General features: G+C 50.8%; 1 protein-coding gene across 2 annotated transcripts in view; it reads left to right on the top strand.

Annotated features, from left to right (window-relative positions):
- Positions 1–14,391, top strand: part of ALDH1L1 (aldehyde dehydrogenase 1 family member L1) — a 54,446-nt gene that overhangs the window by 26,903 nt on the left and 13,152 nt on the right. For both annotated transcript variants that reach the window (XM_075550791.1, XM_075550790.1), the window contains 5 exons: positions 1,036–1,106; positions 6,028–6,133; positions 8,336–8,423; positions 12,127–12,220; positions 13,640–13,739. In XM_075550791.1, the coding sequence (XP_075406906.1) occupies positions 1,036–1,106; positions 6,028–6,133; positions 8,336–8,423; positions 12,127–12,220; positions 13,640–13,739 (459 nt within the window). The remainder of the gene's footprint in view (positions 1–1,035; positions 1,107–6,027; positions 6,134–8,335; positions 8,424–12,126; positions 12,221–13,639; positions 13,740–14,391) is intronic.

Raw genomic sequence — 14,391 nt, 5'->3', positions numbered from 1 at the left:
TCACCCTTCCACCTCCCTGATCACCCCCCTACCCTCATGATACCTCTACTCTCATGACTGTTCCTGAGAGGTTAATCTTTCCTGAATTCCATGTGTTGAGAGCTCTTATCTGTACCAAGGTGTATTCTCTGGTATAGCTAGATTTTTAAGGTAGAACTGGGCCATGGTAGTGGAGGGGGGTGGTATTCAGGAACTAGGAGAATGATGTATGATTCATCTCGTCGGTGCTATACTACACCTTGGTTGAATCATTCCTTCTTTATGACCCTTCTGTGGGGGAATATCCAATTATCTACAGATGGGCTTTGGGTCTCCACTCCAACCCCGCTCTTTCGCATCAATAAAGTTGTTTGTTTGGGGGGAGCTGTTTTTAAGAAGACGTGTAGAATTCTATCACTCATTCACTGTGTCCTCTTGAGATGTGCTATCTTCTCATACCCTAGAGGTTAGGCTGTGGCATCCTAGGGCCAACTGAGGGATTTTACCTAGCACAGGCAGTGATGGACAAACTCGTACGCAGGGAGACATACACTGCATTGCTCCCTTGTCCCTGGCAAACTCGGGGTCTGGGGCTTCGCTTTTCCTGCACATGGGGCTGAGGAGGTACAGGGGCATCATGATAAAGGAGGTTGCTTCCCCGTGCTCCTCAATCCGCTGCTGTGCCTCTGGACCCCTGGCACTTTCAGCAGAGTTGACCTCTGCCCTGAACCTCCTTAGCCATCAGAGCTGTTGACAGCTTCAGCCATCCCTCCCACCCTCCAACTTCCATACCCTTTCTCCATATAAATCTCAAAGTATTTTCTGTACTCGCTCTGCTTCCTTACTGAGGCTCAAAAATGAAGCTCCTTTTGGTTAGATAGTCTCCAAACTCCTCAAATTCCTGCTGCCAAATGTAAGCTTGGTGCTTTGAGTCTCCTTCCCACCTGGGTATCCAGAGACAGGGCACAAACCGGACCCTACAGAGGTGCTGGCTGCTAGCAGGGAGAGGTGGAGGTGTGTAAAACCTGCCCAGCAACGCTGCTTTTCTCTTTCCAGGGTTCTACCATCCCCATCAACCAGGCCCGGCCCAACCACAACCTGACTTTGACCAAGAAGGAGCCTATTGGGTGAGTCCCACCAGCAGGCAGGACCAGGTGCTCACCTAGCTCTTCCCAGAACACAAGTGGCGTCCACCCAACCCTGGAGGTGCTCATGCCTCCTTTCTACCTTAGTGACCAGACAGACACTTCAGAAGTAGGGCTCAGATCGATGAAAATGTCTACCCGAGGGAACTTACCTGCTAGCAGACGAAAGTAGCTTTCAATACTAAAGGGCACAAGACTCTGTGCCATGCACTGTTCTAGGTCATTTAGACGTCTACTTTTATTGAATCCTCACCACCACCCTGTATCAGTCTGGGTCCTGGTGCTCCAGCGAGTTAGTGCACACATCCCAAAATAATTGATCTGAAGAGTATCGTGGCCATTGTGCACAAAAACGAACAGCTCCTAGAAATCAACAAAGAAAAGAATATAAATGTTAAGGAAAGAAACAGCAAAGGTGACAACCGGGCACCCAACACAAGAGCAAATGTCCCATACACGTAAGAAAGGGTAGCCGTGGAACACGGGCTAGAGAAAGGAAACTAAAACCCACTGTGAAAGGCCCTGTTTCTCCAATCAGAGGGGCCCCAGTTGAAACGATCGCTGTTACTAAGTGGCTGCAAAAGCAGAGGGAAACGTACCTCCTACTCCTGGGGACATGCAGTCGGATGCCTCCGGCAACGATCGGGTCTCCAAATGCTCCCCAAGGCAGGGGCTGTGTGGTGGCATGCACGTGTGCACACGAAGTAGGCCCGAGAACTTCCACCGCCCGTTGGGGCACCTGTTATCCTCATAGTTATCCAGACAAAGGAGTCACGTGGGGGGTGCTATGTCCCAGAGAGGCAGCCCCGAGTGAGCCGAGCTCTGGAGCATCACCCCAACAACCCCGTTGGTCCTGTGGCTCATCTTCGGAATGCGCATGTGCAAACACGGGAGTGGGAGGGGGACGGGTTGGGGTAGGTGAAGGTGACTCCTGAGAAAGGAGGAGAAAGCCTGAGCAGAGGCCTGCCCATGAGGGCAGCCGCTCCAAGCTGTTACCTCCGGGGACCACAATCGAAGCCACCTCCCACTTTAGCACTGGGGTTGATAAAGAAGAGGTGTGAAGGGATTACCTGGATAATTAAACAGCAGCTCCAACAGCAAGCCACACCTTTAAGGAAGGACCTGCTGGCGCAGGACATTCCTCCGCCAGGACGTGTGGGTGAAGAAAAGCCGAGAAGCCAGGCTGGACACCAGGAGCCTTCCCTTTGGAACAGTGTCCTCCACTGGGACTGGGCAACATCGGGAGACATTTGGGATTTTCACAGGACCACCTCCAACTACATAGGCTTGTCTAGCCCCCAATGCCAGCAGCGCGTGGTTGAGACCCCGCTCCAGAGGGGTATGCCTAGAGGTCCTCCTCACAGCCACGTATGAATGGGGTTGAGCGGGACAACGGAAACCGCTTCGATGTAGCGCAGGTTCCGTCTAGTCAGAGCCAGTTGGAAGGGCAGGTCCCTGCCCTCAAACTGAAGGGGAGGAGTAGACATGTCCAGGGCGGATGGCCAGTGGTCAAGGGTGAGGCAGATCCTGAGCCCTCTGTCCTTATTCCTAGCTCCTCACAGAGTAGTGCTTATCCAAAAACTGGGGTGCAGGGCAGGTCATGACTATGAGGTGAGCAGACTGAGAGTAGGGAAATCTCCAGGCTCTGGGCCTCCCCTTCTCACTGTAGAGGTCACTCCTGTTTTAGGAAAGGGTGTGAGTCTAGCTCATCGTTGGGTCAGTGGATAGCCTCTCTATCCCTCAGTTTCCCCATCTCTAAGACGGCACTAAACAGTTTCCTCCATCATGGGGTTGTTCTCAGAATTGAACGGGGTCATGTGTATGTGTGTGGACTAAGGACAGCTGTGGAAATGGCAAGGAGTCCTGGTGGTGTTGTGGTTACACATTGGGCTGTGATCTGCAAGGTCTGCAGTTCGAAACCACCAGCCATTCCTCGGGAGAAAGATGAGGCTTTCTAACTGCCCAAAGAAGTGACAGCCCGGAAACCCACAGAGGCAGTTCTACCCTGTCCTTTAGGGTCGGGTCGCTGTGAGTCGGCATCCACTCTCTGGCAGTGTGCATGCATGCATGCGTGAGTGTCTGTGTGTATATGTGTGATTAGCAGAGGCTCATGATAAAGTCAGGCTGGCCTGAGCTGCTGGCACTGATAGCAGAAGCCAGAGGCCATCCTTAGTGCCTCCCCAAGGAAGCAGACTCCTGCTCAGGGCCTGCTGCTCTTGGACTGTTCCAGCCACACTAGCCTTGGCTTGTCTCTGTGTAGACTCTCTCCTCAGCCTACAGGCCTGGGATCCCACTGGAATATCCGCCTTCCCAGGGACTGTGCTATGGGACCAACATCACATCCCTGCTCTCCGTGGGGCAGTGTCCATTTCACGGTCTCTTTTTGTCTTCTGTATGACTCGAGCTGCCAGACATCATTACCTGACCTTCTCCTCGGTGTCTAGCTTGCTCCCTCCACACACAGAGTCTTACCTAGAATGAGGTGCATAGTGAACGAGTGACCATTCCCTGGGGCGCGCCATCTTCTCCCAGTGGGGAATGCATAGGACAAGAGCATAGCTCCATGCCTGGAGGTAGGGTCCTGAACCTTACCGTCTCACCCGCCGATTGCCCTGGGGTCTCAGTTGCCTTTACAGGTGCTCATCTTTGAGTCGACCCCATGTAGTGCCGCTCCTCTGCAGAGCTGGAGACCCTGCAGGGCTGAGTTCCTGGCTACAGGCCAGTTCACAGCTGAGCAGGATGGACAGGAGGTTTCCACTCTCCTTGCTCTGGCTGGCTCCCCCAGTGTGTTAGTCTGGGTACACTAGAGAAGCAAATTCAATGACACTCTCACCAGTATAGGAAAGAGTTTTATATACAAGAGCAAATGAACATTGAGAAAACAGCCCAGCTCAGTCCAGATCAAGTCCGTAAGTCCAATATTCGCCCATATGCCCAATATGAATCTATAAAGCGCTCTTCAGACTCATGAAATACATGCAATGATGCCAAAGGCAGGAAGATCATAGGCCAGTGGGTTGGAAGTCTTGTGGGTCCAGTGGTGTTGTAAGCATCTCAGCACTGGCAGGGGTCTCCACGTGTCTTCTCCAGGTTCAGGGCTGCATCACTGTAGGTCCACGTGGCTTCTGATCAGAACTGTCTCAGGGGGAGTGAGCCTTGTAAGTAGAGAGTCTCCAAGGGAGTGAGCAGAGAGAGTGTGTGTCTCCTACCTCCATGGAGGAAAAACAGGAGTTCCCAGAATTCTCCGGAGAAGGCCATGCCCACACAGAGGCCTCATTGGGTATATCTTGATTGACCAGCCAGACTCCACCCCTTCACTCGTAATCTTATGAAATTGACACCAGATTATTATGTAACTGCCACACCCGGTGAGCCAGCGTGGGGAGGGTTCCAGGGACCCAGAGCCCCTGAGGACAGCCGTGGCATTGAAGCTAGTGAGGATGACCACAGTTCTCATGGTCTCCTACCCCAAATAACAAAGTTGCCGTCTAGTCGATTCCGATGCCTGGCAATCCCCATGAACCTCAGAGTAGAACTGTGCTGCATAGGATTTCCCGTGGCTGATTGGTCAGAAGTAGATGAACTCCCGGTAGACCTTTCTTCAAAGGCACCTCTAGGCTGACCGGAGGCTCCAGCTTTTTGCCAGCAACCCTGCACGTTAACCATTTGTCCCACACAGAGACTCCCACGGCAGCCTGGCCAACGATCAGTCTGCCAGTCCCCGTACCTCTCACCCTACTTGGTCTGCACCCTGTGCCAGGTCATGCGCTGCAGATCCAGAAGGCTCAGTCCTCACCCCCAGGGACTCCTCTGAAACATTCTCTCTCAGCAAGCCCCTAAACCCATCCCTCATCACCCCACAGCTCCGGGAACATCAAGCCTTCATGCCGGGCAGCCTGTGCTCTGCTCCGGGCTTCCAGTCCTGTCCCTTAGGGTCCTCTGGGTGGTCACAGGGGTATGTGAGGCAGCTTTCTTCAGGCCCCTTGGTGACTCCTTGCTGCATTCGAGGTAGGCTGTTCTTCCTGCTTACAGGATTGGGTGGCAGCTTCCCTGGCTGGCTTCATCTCTCTCACCTGATTGAGATGTCCCAAAGGGGTCCTCTTGGTCTGTGGGCCTTAGCACATGCTCCTGCCACTGCCCAGTCCCAGGTGAAAAGTCTTCTTTGGGGGAAACGTTCTCTGAGAACATGACAAAGGCAACAGTCCGGTCTGTGATGAGTTTCCACATGGGTGACCTCATCTACTTGTCCAGACAGTCATACAAATAGCTTCTAGTATCACCCCATTCTAGAAGGGCTAAGGAAATACAGGATCCAAACTGCACAGGCTTCGCCCTTACAACTCTCCGGTTCCTGAGACCACGAGGAGGCCTTTTCTCTACTCCAACATGTAAGGAGTGCGAGCCCCCATGGTCCAGCCCAAAGCTGCCCCGGGACCAGGAGGTGGTGCTGGCAGACTGGATGTCTCTCTCGTTGCAAAGCAGAGTCAGTGGGACCCATCTTCCAAGCTAACTCTGTCCATTCTCTTCTCCGCACGAGTGACACCTGGCCTCATCCCCCGGGGACCCCTGTCAAGTCTACCTGACTTTTCCTTTTAACCTCCCACCCCCTCCCGGGCCCTCATTCATACCAGCATACCGTGCAGCGCGCCCTGTCTTGCCTGCTGCAGCATTTGCCAAGTCGGGACCTACCCTCGGAGAGCCCACTCATTCCGTGAGAAACACGGGACGCTACTAGGAGATGATGCCACCCGCCATCAGCCAAAACTGTCAGGGTCTGAAAGGACAGGAATGAATGGCCTCTCTCTCAGGGGATGTTGGTGCTGAGGTTGGGCTGTCTGCCCTGGGAGAAGAGGAGGAGAGAGGTCATGTGGAGAGACACAGGCCCACGTCTGTTGTGTGGCAGGGTCTGTGGCATCGTCATCCCCTGGAATTACCCCCTGATGATGCTCTCCTGGAAGACTGCTGCTTGCCTGGCTGCTGGGAACACCGTGGTGATCAAGCCAGCCCAGGTAGGTCTGGGCCCCCAGGACAGCGCCCTGGAGTGGTCGAATGTCAGGAACTCACCCTGCAAGGGGACTATCAAAAGGACGTCTGGTCCCTTTGCCCACCCTGACACTGGTCTCTCCCCAAGGAGTGCAGGCCCTGCTAGACAGAGTGGCCCTCCCAAGGGGCAGTCACGATGCTGGCTAGTGACGAGCGCTCTCCATATGCTGGCAGGGTTTTCTCGACCTATGAGACTGAGCCAGGTTAGCCAACCGTGTCTTGTGCCTGCTTGTGTTAATAGGGGTAGATTCCCAGCACTCCTGATTTGGGAGTAGCTCCCACCCTGCCTGATGCACCTGCTCAGTCACATGCTTTAAGACCGAAAGGAGTACTCTATTCATAAAGCTGATGTGATCACCTCTTATTTGACCTCAGAGACCAAAGTCTCAGAAGGAAACGGGGTGAGTGGTAGGATTTGTGTGCCCGCCCCACCCCTGCCCCTCACAGAGAAGCTGTACTCCTTTGACTTGGCATTTGATTGGGGCCTTAGAAAGAGGCACTTAGCCTAATCAAATGGTTTGTGGGGGATGGGGGAGAAATAGGAACTCAGGGGGCTGGCCTGGCTTTCCAGACACTAGGAAAGTCATCCTTCTACCTCCTCCCCTTGTAAGGCTCAGTGTTTTCATCTGTACAAATAGAATCTCTACCTGCCTTAGCATACCAGGTTACACGATGGGCTGCTAACCACAAGGTGGGCAGTTCAAACCCACCAGCTGCTCCTGGAGAGAAAGATGAGACTTTCTGCTCCTGTAAAAATGTAAAGCCTTGGAGACTCATAGGGGCAGTCCTTCTCTGTCCTATAGGGTCACCTTGACCAGGAATCAGCTGGATGGTATCATGCCTTCCTCCCAGGAGTGTTACCAGGAATTAAAGGGAAAATGCTATGAAGCATCCCCATCACATGGCTGTCAACAGTGTGCCCAGGAGGACAGACATCATAACCCCATAATGACAGCTGGCACATTATTCACCAGGAGTCGGGCTTGTTAATGGCCATGGAAATACACAAATTAGCTTCTTGTTTATGTATAGGGACTTATCTCATCACCACCAAATTCTGAGACCTTTCATCTCCCTCCTTATTGCGGGAGTGTCGCTGACAAGCTAAGTTTATTGTCCATGGTAACCTCAACGGACACACGGCTCTTTGGTATGCCCACTGCTGAGGGCAGGCCTGTGCACACCCAGAACTGAAGGCCCTTGTGGGGAAGTACAGCTTACCCTTTACAATGAAACGTACACGGGCACATGGAAGCCAGAGGGAAAATATTGTTGGGAGGTTTGAGTAGCAGGAGAACCCTCTTCCCTTTTTTTGATGTCTGGGGGTCATCAGTAATAAGCCTCACATCCAGATACAGGGCAAGTTATCCTTACCTTGGCCTGGGAGGTGCAGCTAAGGCAGCCCTCACATCCCTAGGCGTTCGTCTCACATCAAGTGCTGACACTTCTCAGAGGAGAGGCTGGCCGGCTTTCTGACAGGGGAGGAGGGTCAGCATGCGGAAAACAACCTACAAACGAACAAACAAAAACAAAAGAGGCAGCCTTCTTCCCTCCAGTTGATTCCAACTTAGAGTGACTCAGTGCAGGTTTTTCTGAAACTGCTGGGCTGTATGGGAGCAGACAACCTCATCTTTTCCCCGAGAGCCCTATTTAAGTAGTCCGATTGGATTCTGTCCTCCTGGCAAAATGGAGGTGAGCAGATGAAAAAGAAATACGTACTATCCTGAGTACCAAGGGCTCAAGTACAAAGACAATGTTTTGAAAATGATGATGGCAACATATATGCGCATGTGCTTGACAACAATAAATGTACGGGGCCTCCAATAAAACGACTTATTGTCAAATAAATAAATAATGAAAATACGACCATGGGGGCCAACACCTGGTCCAGGCCTGGAGTCGTAGGTGGACAGAGAAGCAAGAAAGGCGCCATTGACCAGGGGGCCCGTGTCCCCAGCTCCCAGAAGGTATTGTAGAAGACGGTGGCTGAGTTGGATCTGGTGGGAGCTGCCTTTTCTGGAATTCTCCTGGTCTGACAATCCACAGCCGATCCTCCCTGCTTGGTACAAAGCTGCCGAAGACCATTAATCAGGGAGGGATGTGGAGAGTGCTAGCACTCCACTTCCAAGTCAATCTCTCCTTACTCAATCTCCTTTTTCTTTACCCAGGTGACCCCACTAACAGCCCTGAAGTTTGCAGAGCTGTCCGTGAAGGCTGGCATCCCCAAGGGTGTGATCAACATCCTCCCCGGATCTGGTCAGTATAATTATATAGACGTAGTCCAATGCCCCTATTTTTATGCATTAATATATTTACAAATGTACACATCTGCTTCCTGGTTCTTTTCTCTATTTCCTTTTATCTTCCTCCTGCCCCACTATCACTCATTTGCCCCTCAGTAATTCCTCTTGGCTTGATTACAGCTGCTCCAGCACCACCAGGAACTCTACACCCCCTTCACCGTTGATTTTTAGATCCCTAGTTGTTCCCCTGTCCATGACATTTTTTGCTCACCACTCCCTTTCCCCTGCTTCCTCCTCCCCTCAGTCTCCCTGGAACATTGTTCCCTTGCTTTCTCCTCTGATTTGCTTCTCATGCTATCTTATATAGATAGACAAAACAAAAACAATGAAGACTAAACACAAACCAAAACAATAACAAACAAACAAAAAACACACCTATACATAGTTCCAGGTCTGTCCGCTGACCTTTGGGACTATCTCCCCACCAGTCCAGCGGGGCTCTGGGATTGCCCCTCTGAGTCTGAAGTCTATTTTCAATATTTCTCAGGGGTTTTATGATTTGTTCCCGTTGCTGGTCTGTTATGTTCCCTTCTTGGTTTGTCCCACTTTGGGGGGGTCAGACCAGACTCACTCCCCACGCTCTGTCCCCAGGCCATCAAGACCACCCTACATGAAGAAGCAAAAGATCATTGGCAAGACACGAAAGAAAGAAAAGTTCAAAGTAGTTGTCAAAAGAGACTTTGAAACCTGCTCTAGATCATAGTGTAGCTAAAGCAAATGGAAGAAATAATGAGGCAAAAAGAGCCGAGCAAAAAATTTCAATGGGCAGCTCAAAAATAAAAAGATATTAAAGGCATTCATATTGGCACAGAAGAAACAAAACTTTCTTTGCAGATTATATAATCATATATATAGAAAACTCAAAAAATTCCAAAAGAGTTGCTGGATTAAGTATGGTGAAAATGTCAATATTACCAAAAGCATTTCACAAACTCAATGCCATTCTGATCCAAATTCCAGCATAATTCTTCAAAGAGGAGGAAAAACTAATCATCACCTTTACATGGAAAGGAAAGAAATCCAGGAGAAATAAAACACTATTTAAAAACAAAAACAACATTGAAGGGAGACATCAGTGTAAGACATGAAAAAAATAATTTACATAAAAACAAAAACAAAGTAGGAGGTGTTTCACTGTCAGACTTTAAAACCTGTTATATAGTCCCAGGAATTAATACAGGAATAGACATAAGGACCAATGGATCTACAGACACCTGGTTTTGGATAAAGGTCTAAAACACATTAAGTGTGGAAAAGATATAATCTTTTCAATAAATGGTGCTGGAAAATGGATCTCCACCTGTAAAAGAATGAAACAGGACCCAAACATCCCACCATGTATAAAAACAAACTCAAGATTAATCAAAGACCTAGCTATGAACCCTAGAGCCATAAAGACCATCAATGAAAAAAATAGGGACAAACTTAAGGGCCCTAATATAAATCATAAATACACTATTGAACATAATGAAATAGAAGACAAAATAAGGACTGGGACTTTCCAAAAATACCATATTTGTGCACATAAAACAACTTTATCAAAGTGTTTAGAGAGAACCTACAGATTGGGGGAAATACTTAGTAGTGACATATCGGATGAAGGACTAATTTCAAAAATCTATAGAAAGCTAAACTTTAATGAGAAAAATACCAATAACCTAAACAAAAGTGGGTACAGGACAAACAGACAACATACTAAAGATGACATTCAGGGAGCCAACAACCACATGAAGGAATCTTTGTGTTCATTAGCAAGAAGAGACATACAAGTTAAAACAATGCGTTACCCCCTCACATAGATCCTCTTAGTGAAATTAAAATTTTTTTAAAACCCAGAAAATAATCAATGTTGGAGAGGATGTGGAGAGAGCGCAGACATCGCTGGTGGGGCTGTAGACCTGTAGACCACTACAGAAATCAGTGCGGTGCTTCCTCAGGCAAATCTCATGCAATGACCTCATGATCTGCAAGCCCTCTGCTGGGTATAGAAATGACAGCACCACACAAATAGACACACGACACCTATGTTGACTGCATGTATCCAGCTTGAAATATCTAGAGAGAGGGGTTGAAAGGGCCCAAGCCTACTGGACCACTACCTTCATCACTGGGCTCAGGAGCGCAGTGGTGATGGCAGACCTGCTGGTTAATGGGCCGTGTCTAGGGAGGTGGCAGGGAAGACTGTCAGTTCTTGGTCAGGTTCTCAGCTTGAGGGCTTGCTTCATTGGAATGGGGATCCCTGGAGGAGCAGCAGATTTGAAGAAAATACTTAGGGTTCCGTTTCAAATGCTGTTAAATTAAAGAGGCCGTAAAGCATCCAGGAGCAGATGTCAAGGGGGCAAGCACTTGGGGGGAAACCTGTGGAACCGCTCTGTGAATGCCACTCACGCAAGGCCCGGGCAGAGCCAATCCACGAACTCCAAGTGAGAGAGAAAGAGAAAAATGTCTACACGGCCACACCACCGAGAATCTGACCTCCCCACAGGCTCACCTGATGGAATACCATTGGAAATCAAAATTCACAGAGAGGATACATGTTTTACTTTGGAAGTCACACCCTGGGGGAGTCACAGGCAGGTGTTTCACATTAGCTCAGGTTTCAGGATAACCATGGGATGCAGTTGTTGACCATGAGCAAGCAGACAGATGAACAAGATTCGCCAGGCCTCAGGCCAGTTTCAGGATGTTTCTGTGGACACACCAAACAGCAGGAATAAGCTTTGGGGATTCTCAAGTCTGACTCTCAGACTTGGCTGGAGGCTCTTTCAAGCAACATCATGTTTGCCTCTGAGCCAGGCAGCAACTTATAAAACGTCCTAAGGGCATGAAGTATAGCCGGTGAGTTAGGTTAACTACAGCAAGCAACGCTGTTGAGTCCATCGGGCGCAGATTTAGAGACCGGGTGCATGAAGACGTCATTTGAAGGCATGGAGTCTAAGATCAGCTGAGGAGACGGTGTGAGTGAGAAGAGAGAGAGAGGGCCCAGGAAGGAGCGGGGATACTGGGGTACTTTCCAAGTTAAGTTGAGGAACGGTGGTGAACAAAGATGGGGTAAGAACAGACCAAGAAATCGGAGGACAACAAAGAGGGGAAAGAGGCAGAAGTCAAAAGAGGTAAACTGAGGCACGGAACGAGAAGAGACCGACCATACTCGCCGAGGACTGATTAAAAAGCAGGCTTTATGCAATGCCAGGAAAGCCCACCCTGAAGTGGCATTGAAAGTGACCTGAAGACGGGACCGGAATGAGCCACAAGCGGTGGCGGTGGAGGCTGTGCAAGGCGTTGTGTAGTCTGGGGGCTGCGGAGTGTGATGGGGCCAGGAGCAGAGCTTCTCGGGAGCTCCTGCTCTCCTAGGCAGGTGGTGCTCCTGAGGACAGGCCTTTGGAATCTATGACGCTCGGGACAATATAGTCCCCATAGGCCTGGTCCGGCACCTCTGTGTCTCTGCCGGGGACCTGGGGAGAGTGAGAGGGCCGCGGTAAATGGGAAGTCACACGGGGAACAACGAGCCACATGCTCTGGCGGCAGGAGACCCCTGCAGCAAGGACAGCAGAGTTTGGCCCTCTGAGTGGGCATGCAGCGGGTCCTGCCACGTCTTTTCCACACGGCACCATGAGGGCCACCCTGTCTCTGCCGCTCACTCTCCCATTCCACAGGCACGCTGGTGGGCCAGAGGCTCTCAGACCATCCCGATGTGAGGAAAATCGGGTTCACGGGCTCCACGGAGGTGGGAAAGCACATTATGAAAAGGTACGTGCCTGGAGGGGTGGGGAAAGGCCACACTTGGCCCTAGAAATGGCCAGCTTTGGCGGCAGTGTCTGGAAGTGGATGGGCAGCGTCATCTAGATCAAGTTCCTTCAACTTGGACGTGTGTAGATTGTGTGTTCTATGGTCACTGGGATGCTGCATTCCTGGAAAGCTCCTGAAAGAGGGCTGTGCTGCCTGCTGCTCCGGGGACCACACGGAGACCAAAAAGGATCCGTGCTACCCGGCATGTGGCCCTCATGTGCACGAGGACATTAGACACTGTAGATGTACAACACCTCCGGATGTAGAAGGGGAAACAGTCAAGTATTCATAAGGAATGTTATTTCATGACAAGCTAAGATAACATGTTTATATCTTGAGTTAAATGGAATATTATTAAAACCAATTTCTCCTTTGAATGGGCATCCATAATCTCGATGATCTCATCTCTCATTCCTTGGATCTTGGCTTCAACAACCGTCCCTCAGATGGGCTGCTAGCCAGACAGGGTACCTCCTCTCCAGTCCTCAATTTTCCAGTCAGTTCCCTGAACGGAGTTTGGCAAGTTCTGTAGCTTTCAAAGCAGAAGGACGGGGTAGGGTGAGATGGGGGGCAGAGTTAGATAATTAAGAGGGTCTGCAGCTGATCTTCCCAGAATCAGGGAGCCAGGACTTTCTTCTGATCAGAGGCCTCTCCCTAAAGGTCCCCTAAAGCTGAAGCATCATTCTGAGAACAGAAACAGCAGTGCCTTTTAAAAATTTTTCCTGTTGGTGCCTCATGGATGGAACCCCAGCGCCTCTCTACAAGTGAGATGCTTTGACCTCCATAGCCACTGCACCTCCAACTTGTTCATCATTGTTGATAATTGATTGTTCCACCTCCCTAACCCCATGCCCATATTTTATTGAGCACCGACTGTATGCTGGGCACTGCTTTGGACACTAGGGATACAGTAAGGGGAGTCACAAGTGCATCCCCACCTGGAAGCTGAGAGTCCAGCAGAGAGAGCCAAACAATCAATACACACCCGGGTTGAGGAGCACGGGAGAGGCTGTGCAGTAGAGAGGGGTGGACGACCAGAGCAGGCACCCTGGGAAGGGGACCCTTGAGCAGAAGCCTGAAGGAAGGAAAGGAGGAGATGAAATGGGCAGGCGTCTGAAGGAAGAACCACTCAGACCGGGAGCAGTTACAGTGAGGCGCTTAGCTGGAGGCACGTCTGGGTATGTGGAAGGCATGACCCAGGGGTTGGGGAGAGGGAAGTCAGCAGCGATGGAGACTCGGGGGTTTAAGGGTGCTGTGGTCTGGTGTGCACATGACTTTCTTCCTTCTGAACCCGACTGTGGCTTGACCTTGGGACCTGCACCTGAGAGGTCTTCTGAACTCATCTCCCTCTAACCCCGCCAACCCTTCTGCTCCTTCCAGCTGTGCCCTGAGCAACGTTAAGAAGGTCTCTTTGGAGCTGGGTGGAAAGTCACCCCTCATCATCTTTGCCGACTGCGATCTGAACAAGGCAGTGCAGATGGTGAGGTGGGGCCTGGGGCGGCAGCTCGAGGGGAGGCCAGGCGCATCCTTCTCTGATTCCACAAGAAAGTCTGGTGCATTCAGCATGACCTCACCTGTGGTGGAGCTCAGAGGGTCATCCCGGCAGACAGAGATAGGCGCAGGACTCGGGAGCCAGGAATGGCATGCATTCCTCTAAAAAGTCATTCCCACGGTGTAAAAAGCCACCAAATAAACCACCACTCCCAGAACTAGGATGGAGATGCTGCAAAACCCCATGCCAGGGGAGCCGCAAAGCAAAGGAGAACGCCAAGCAGAAGTGGGAATAGCCACCCCCAGCCTCTGCAGCCCGGGTCTGCAGCCTGGCCTGGGGCCAGGCACGGCACTTCTCTGGCCTCTGTGCTGTTACTGATGCAGCAGGGACAATACTGGCATGGTCCCATGAGTTGTTATGGCGATGCACTCGGCGACTCTATCTGAAGCACGTGGGAAGGTAGCAGAGCCTGTGTGCACAGGCTAGACTCCGTTCTCATAGCTATTATTTTGCCTCGGCTCTTGTTCCACTCCTATTGGAGAAAACCAGGAAGGCTGTGTTCCACCAGGTGCCCCCAAATGCCTTACCTTCCCTAAGTCACCCTCTACCTTGGAGGACCATGGGACACCCCGGTGTGTGT

Source organism: Tenrec ecaudatus, chromosome 5 (assembly GCF_050624435.1).
Source record: "Tenrec ecaudatus isolate mTenEca1 chromosome 5, mTenEca1.hap1, whole genome shotgun sequence".
Lineage (NCBI taxonomy): Eukaryota > Metazoa > Chordata > Mammalia > Afrosoricida > Tenrecidae > Tenrec > Tenrec ecaudatus.
Note: the sequence above shows the minus strand (reverse complement) of the source record. Positions and strands in the feature narration are given on the sequence as shown.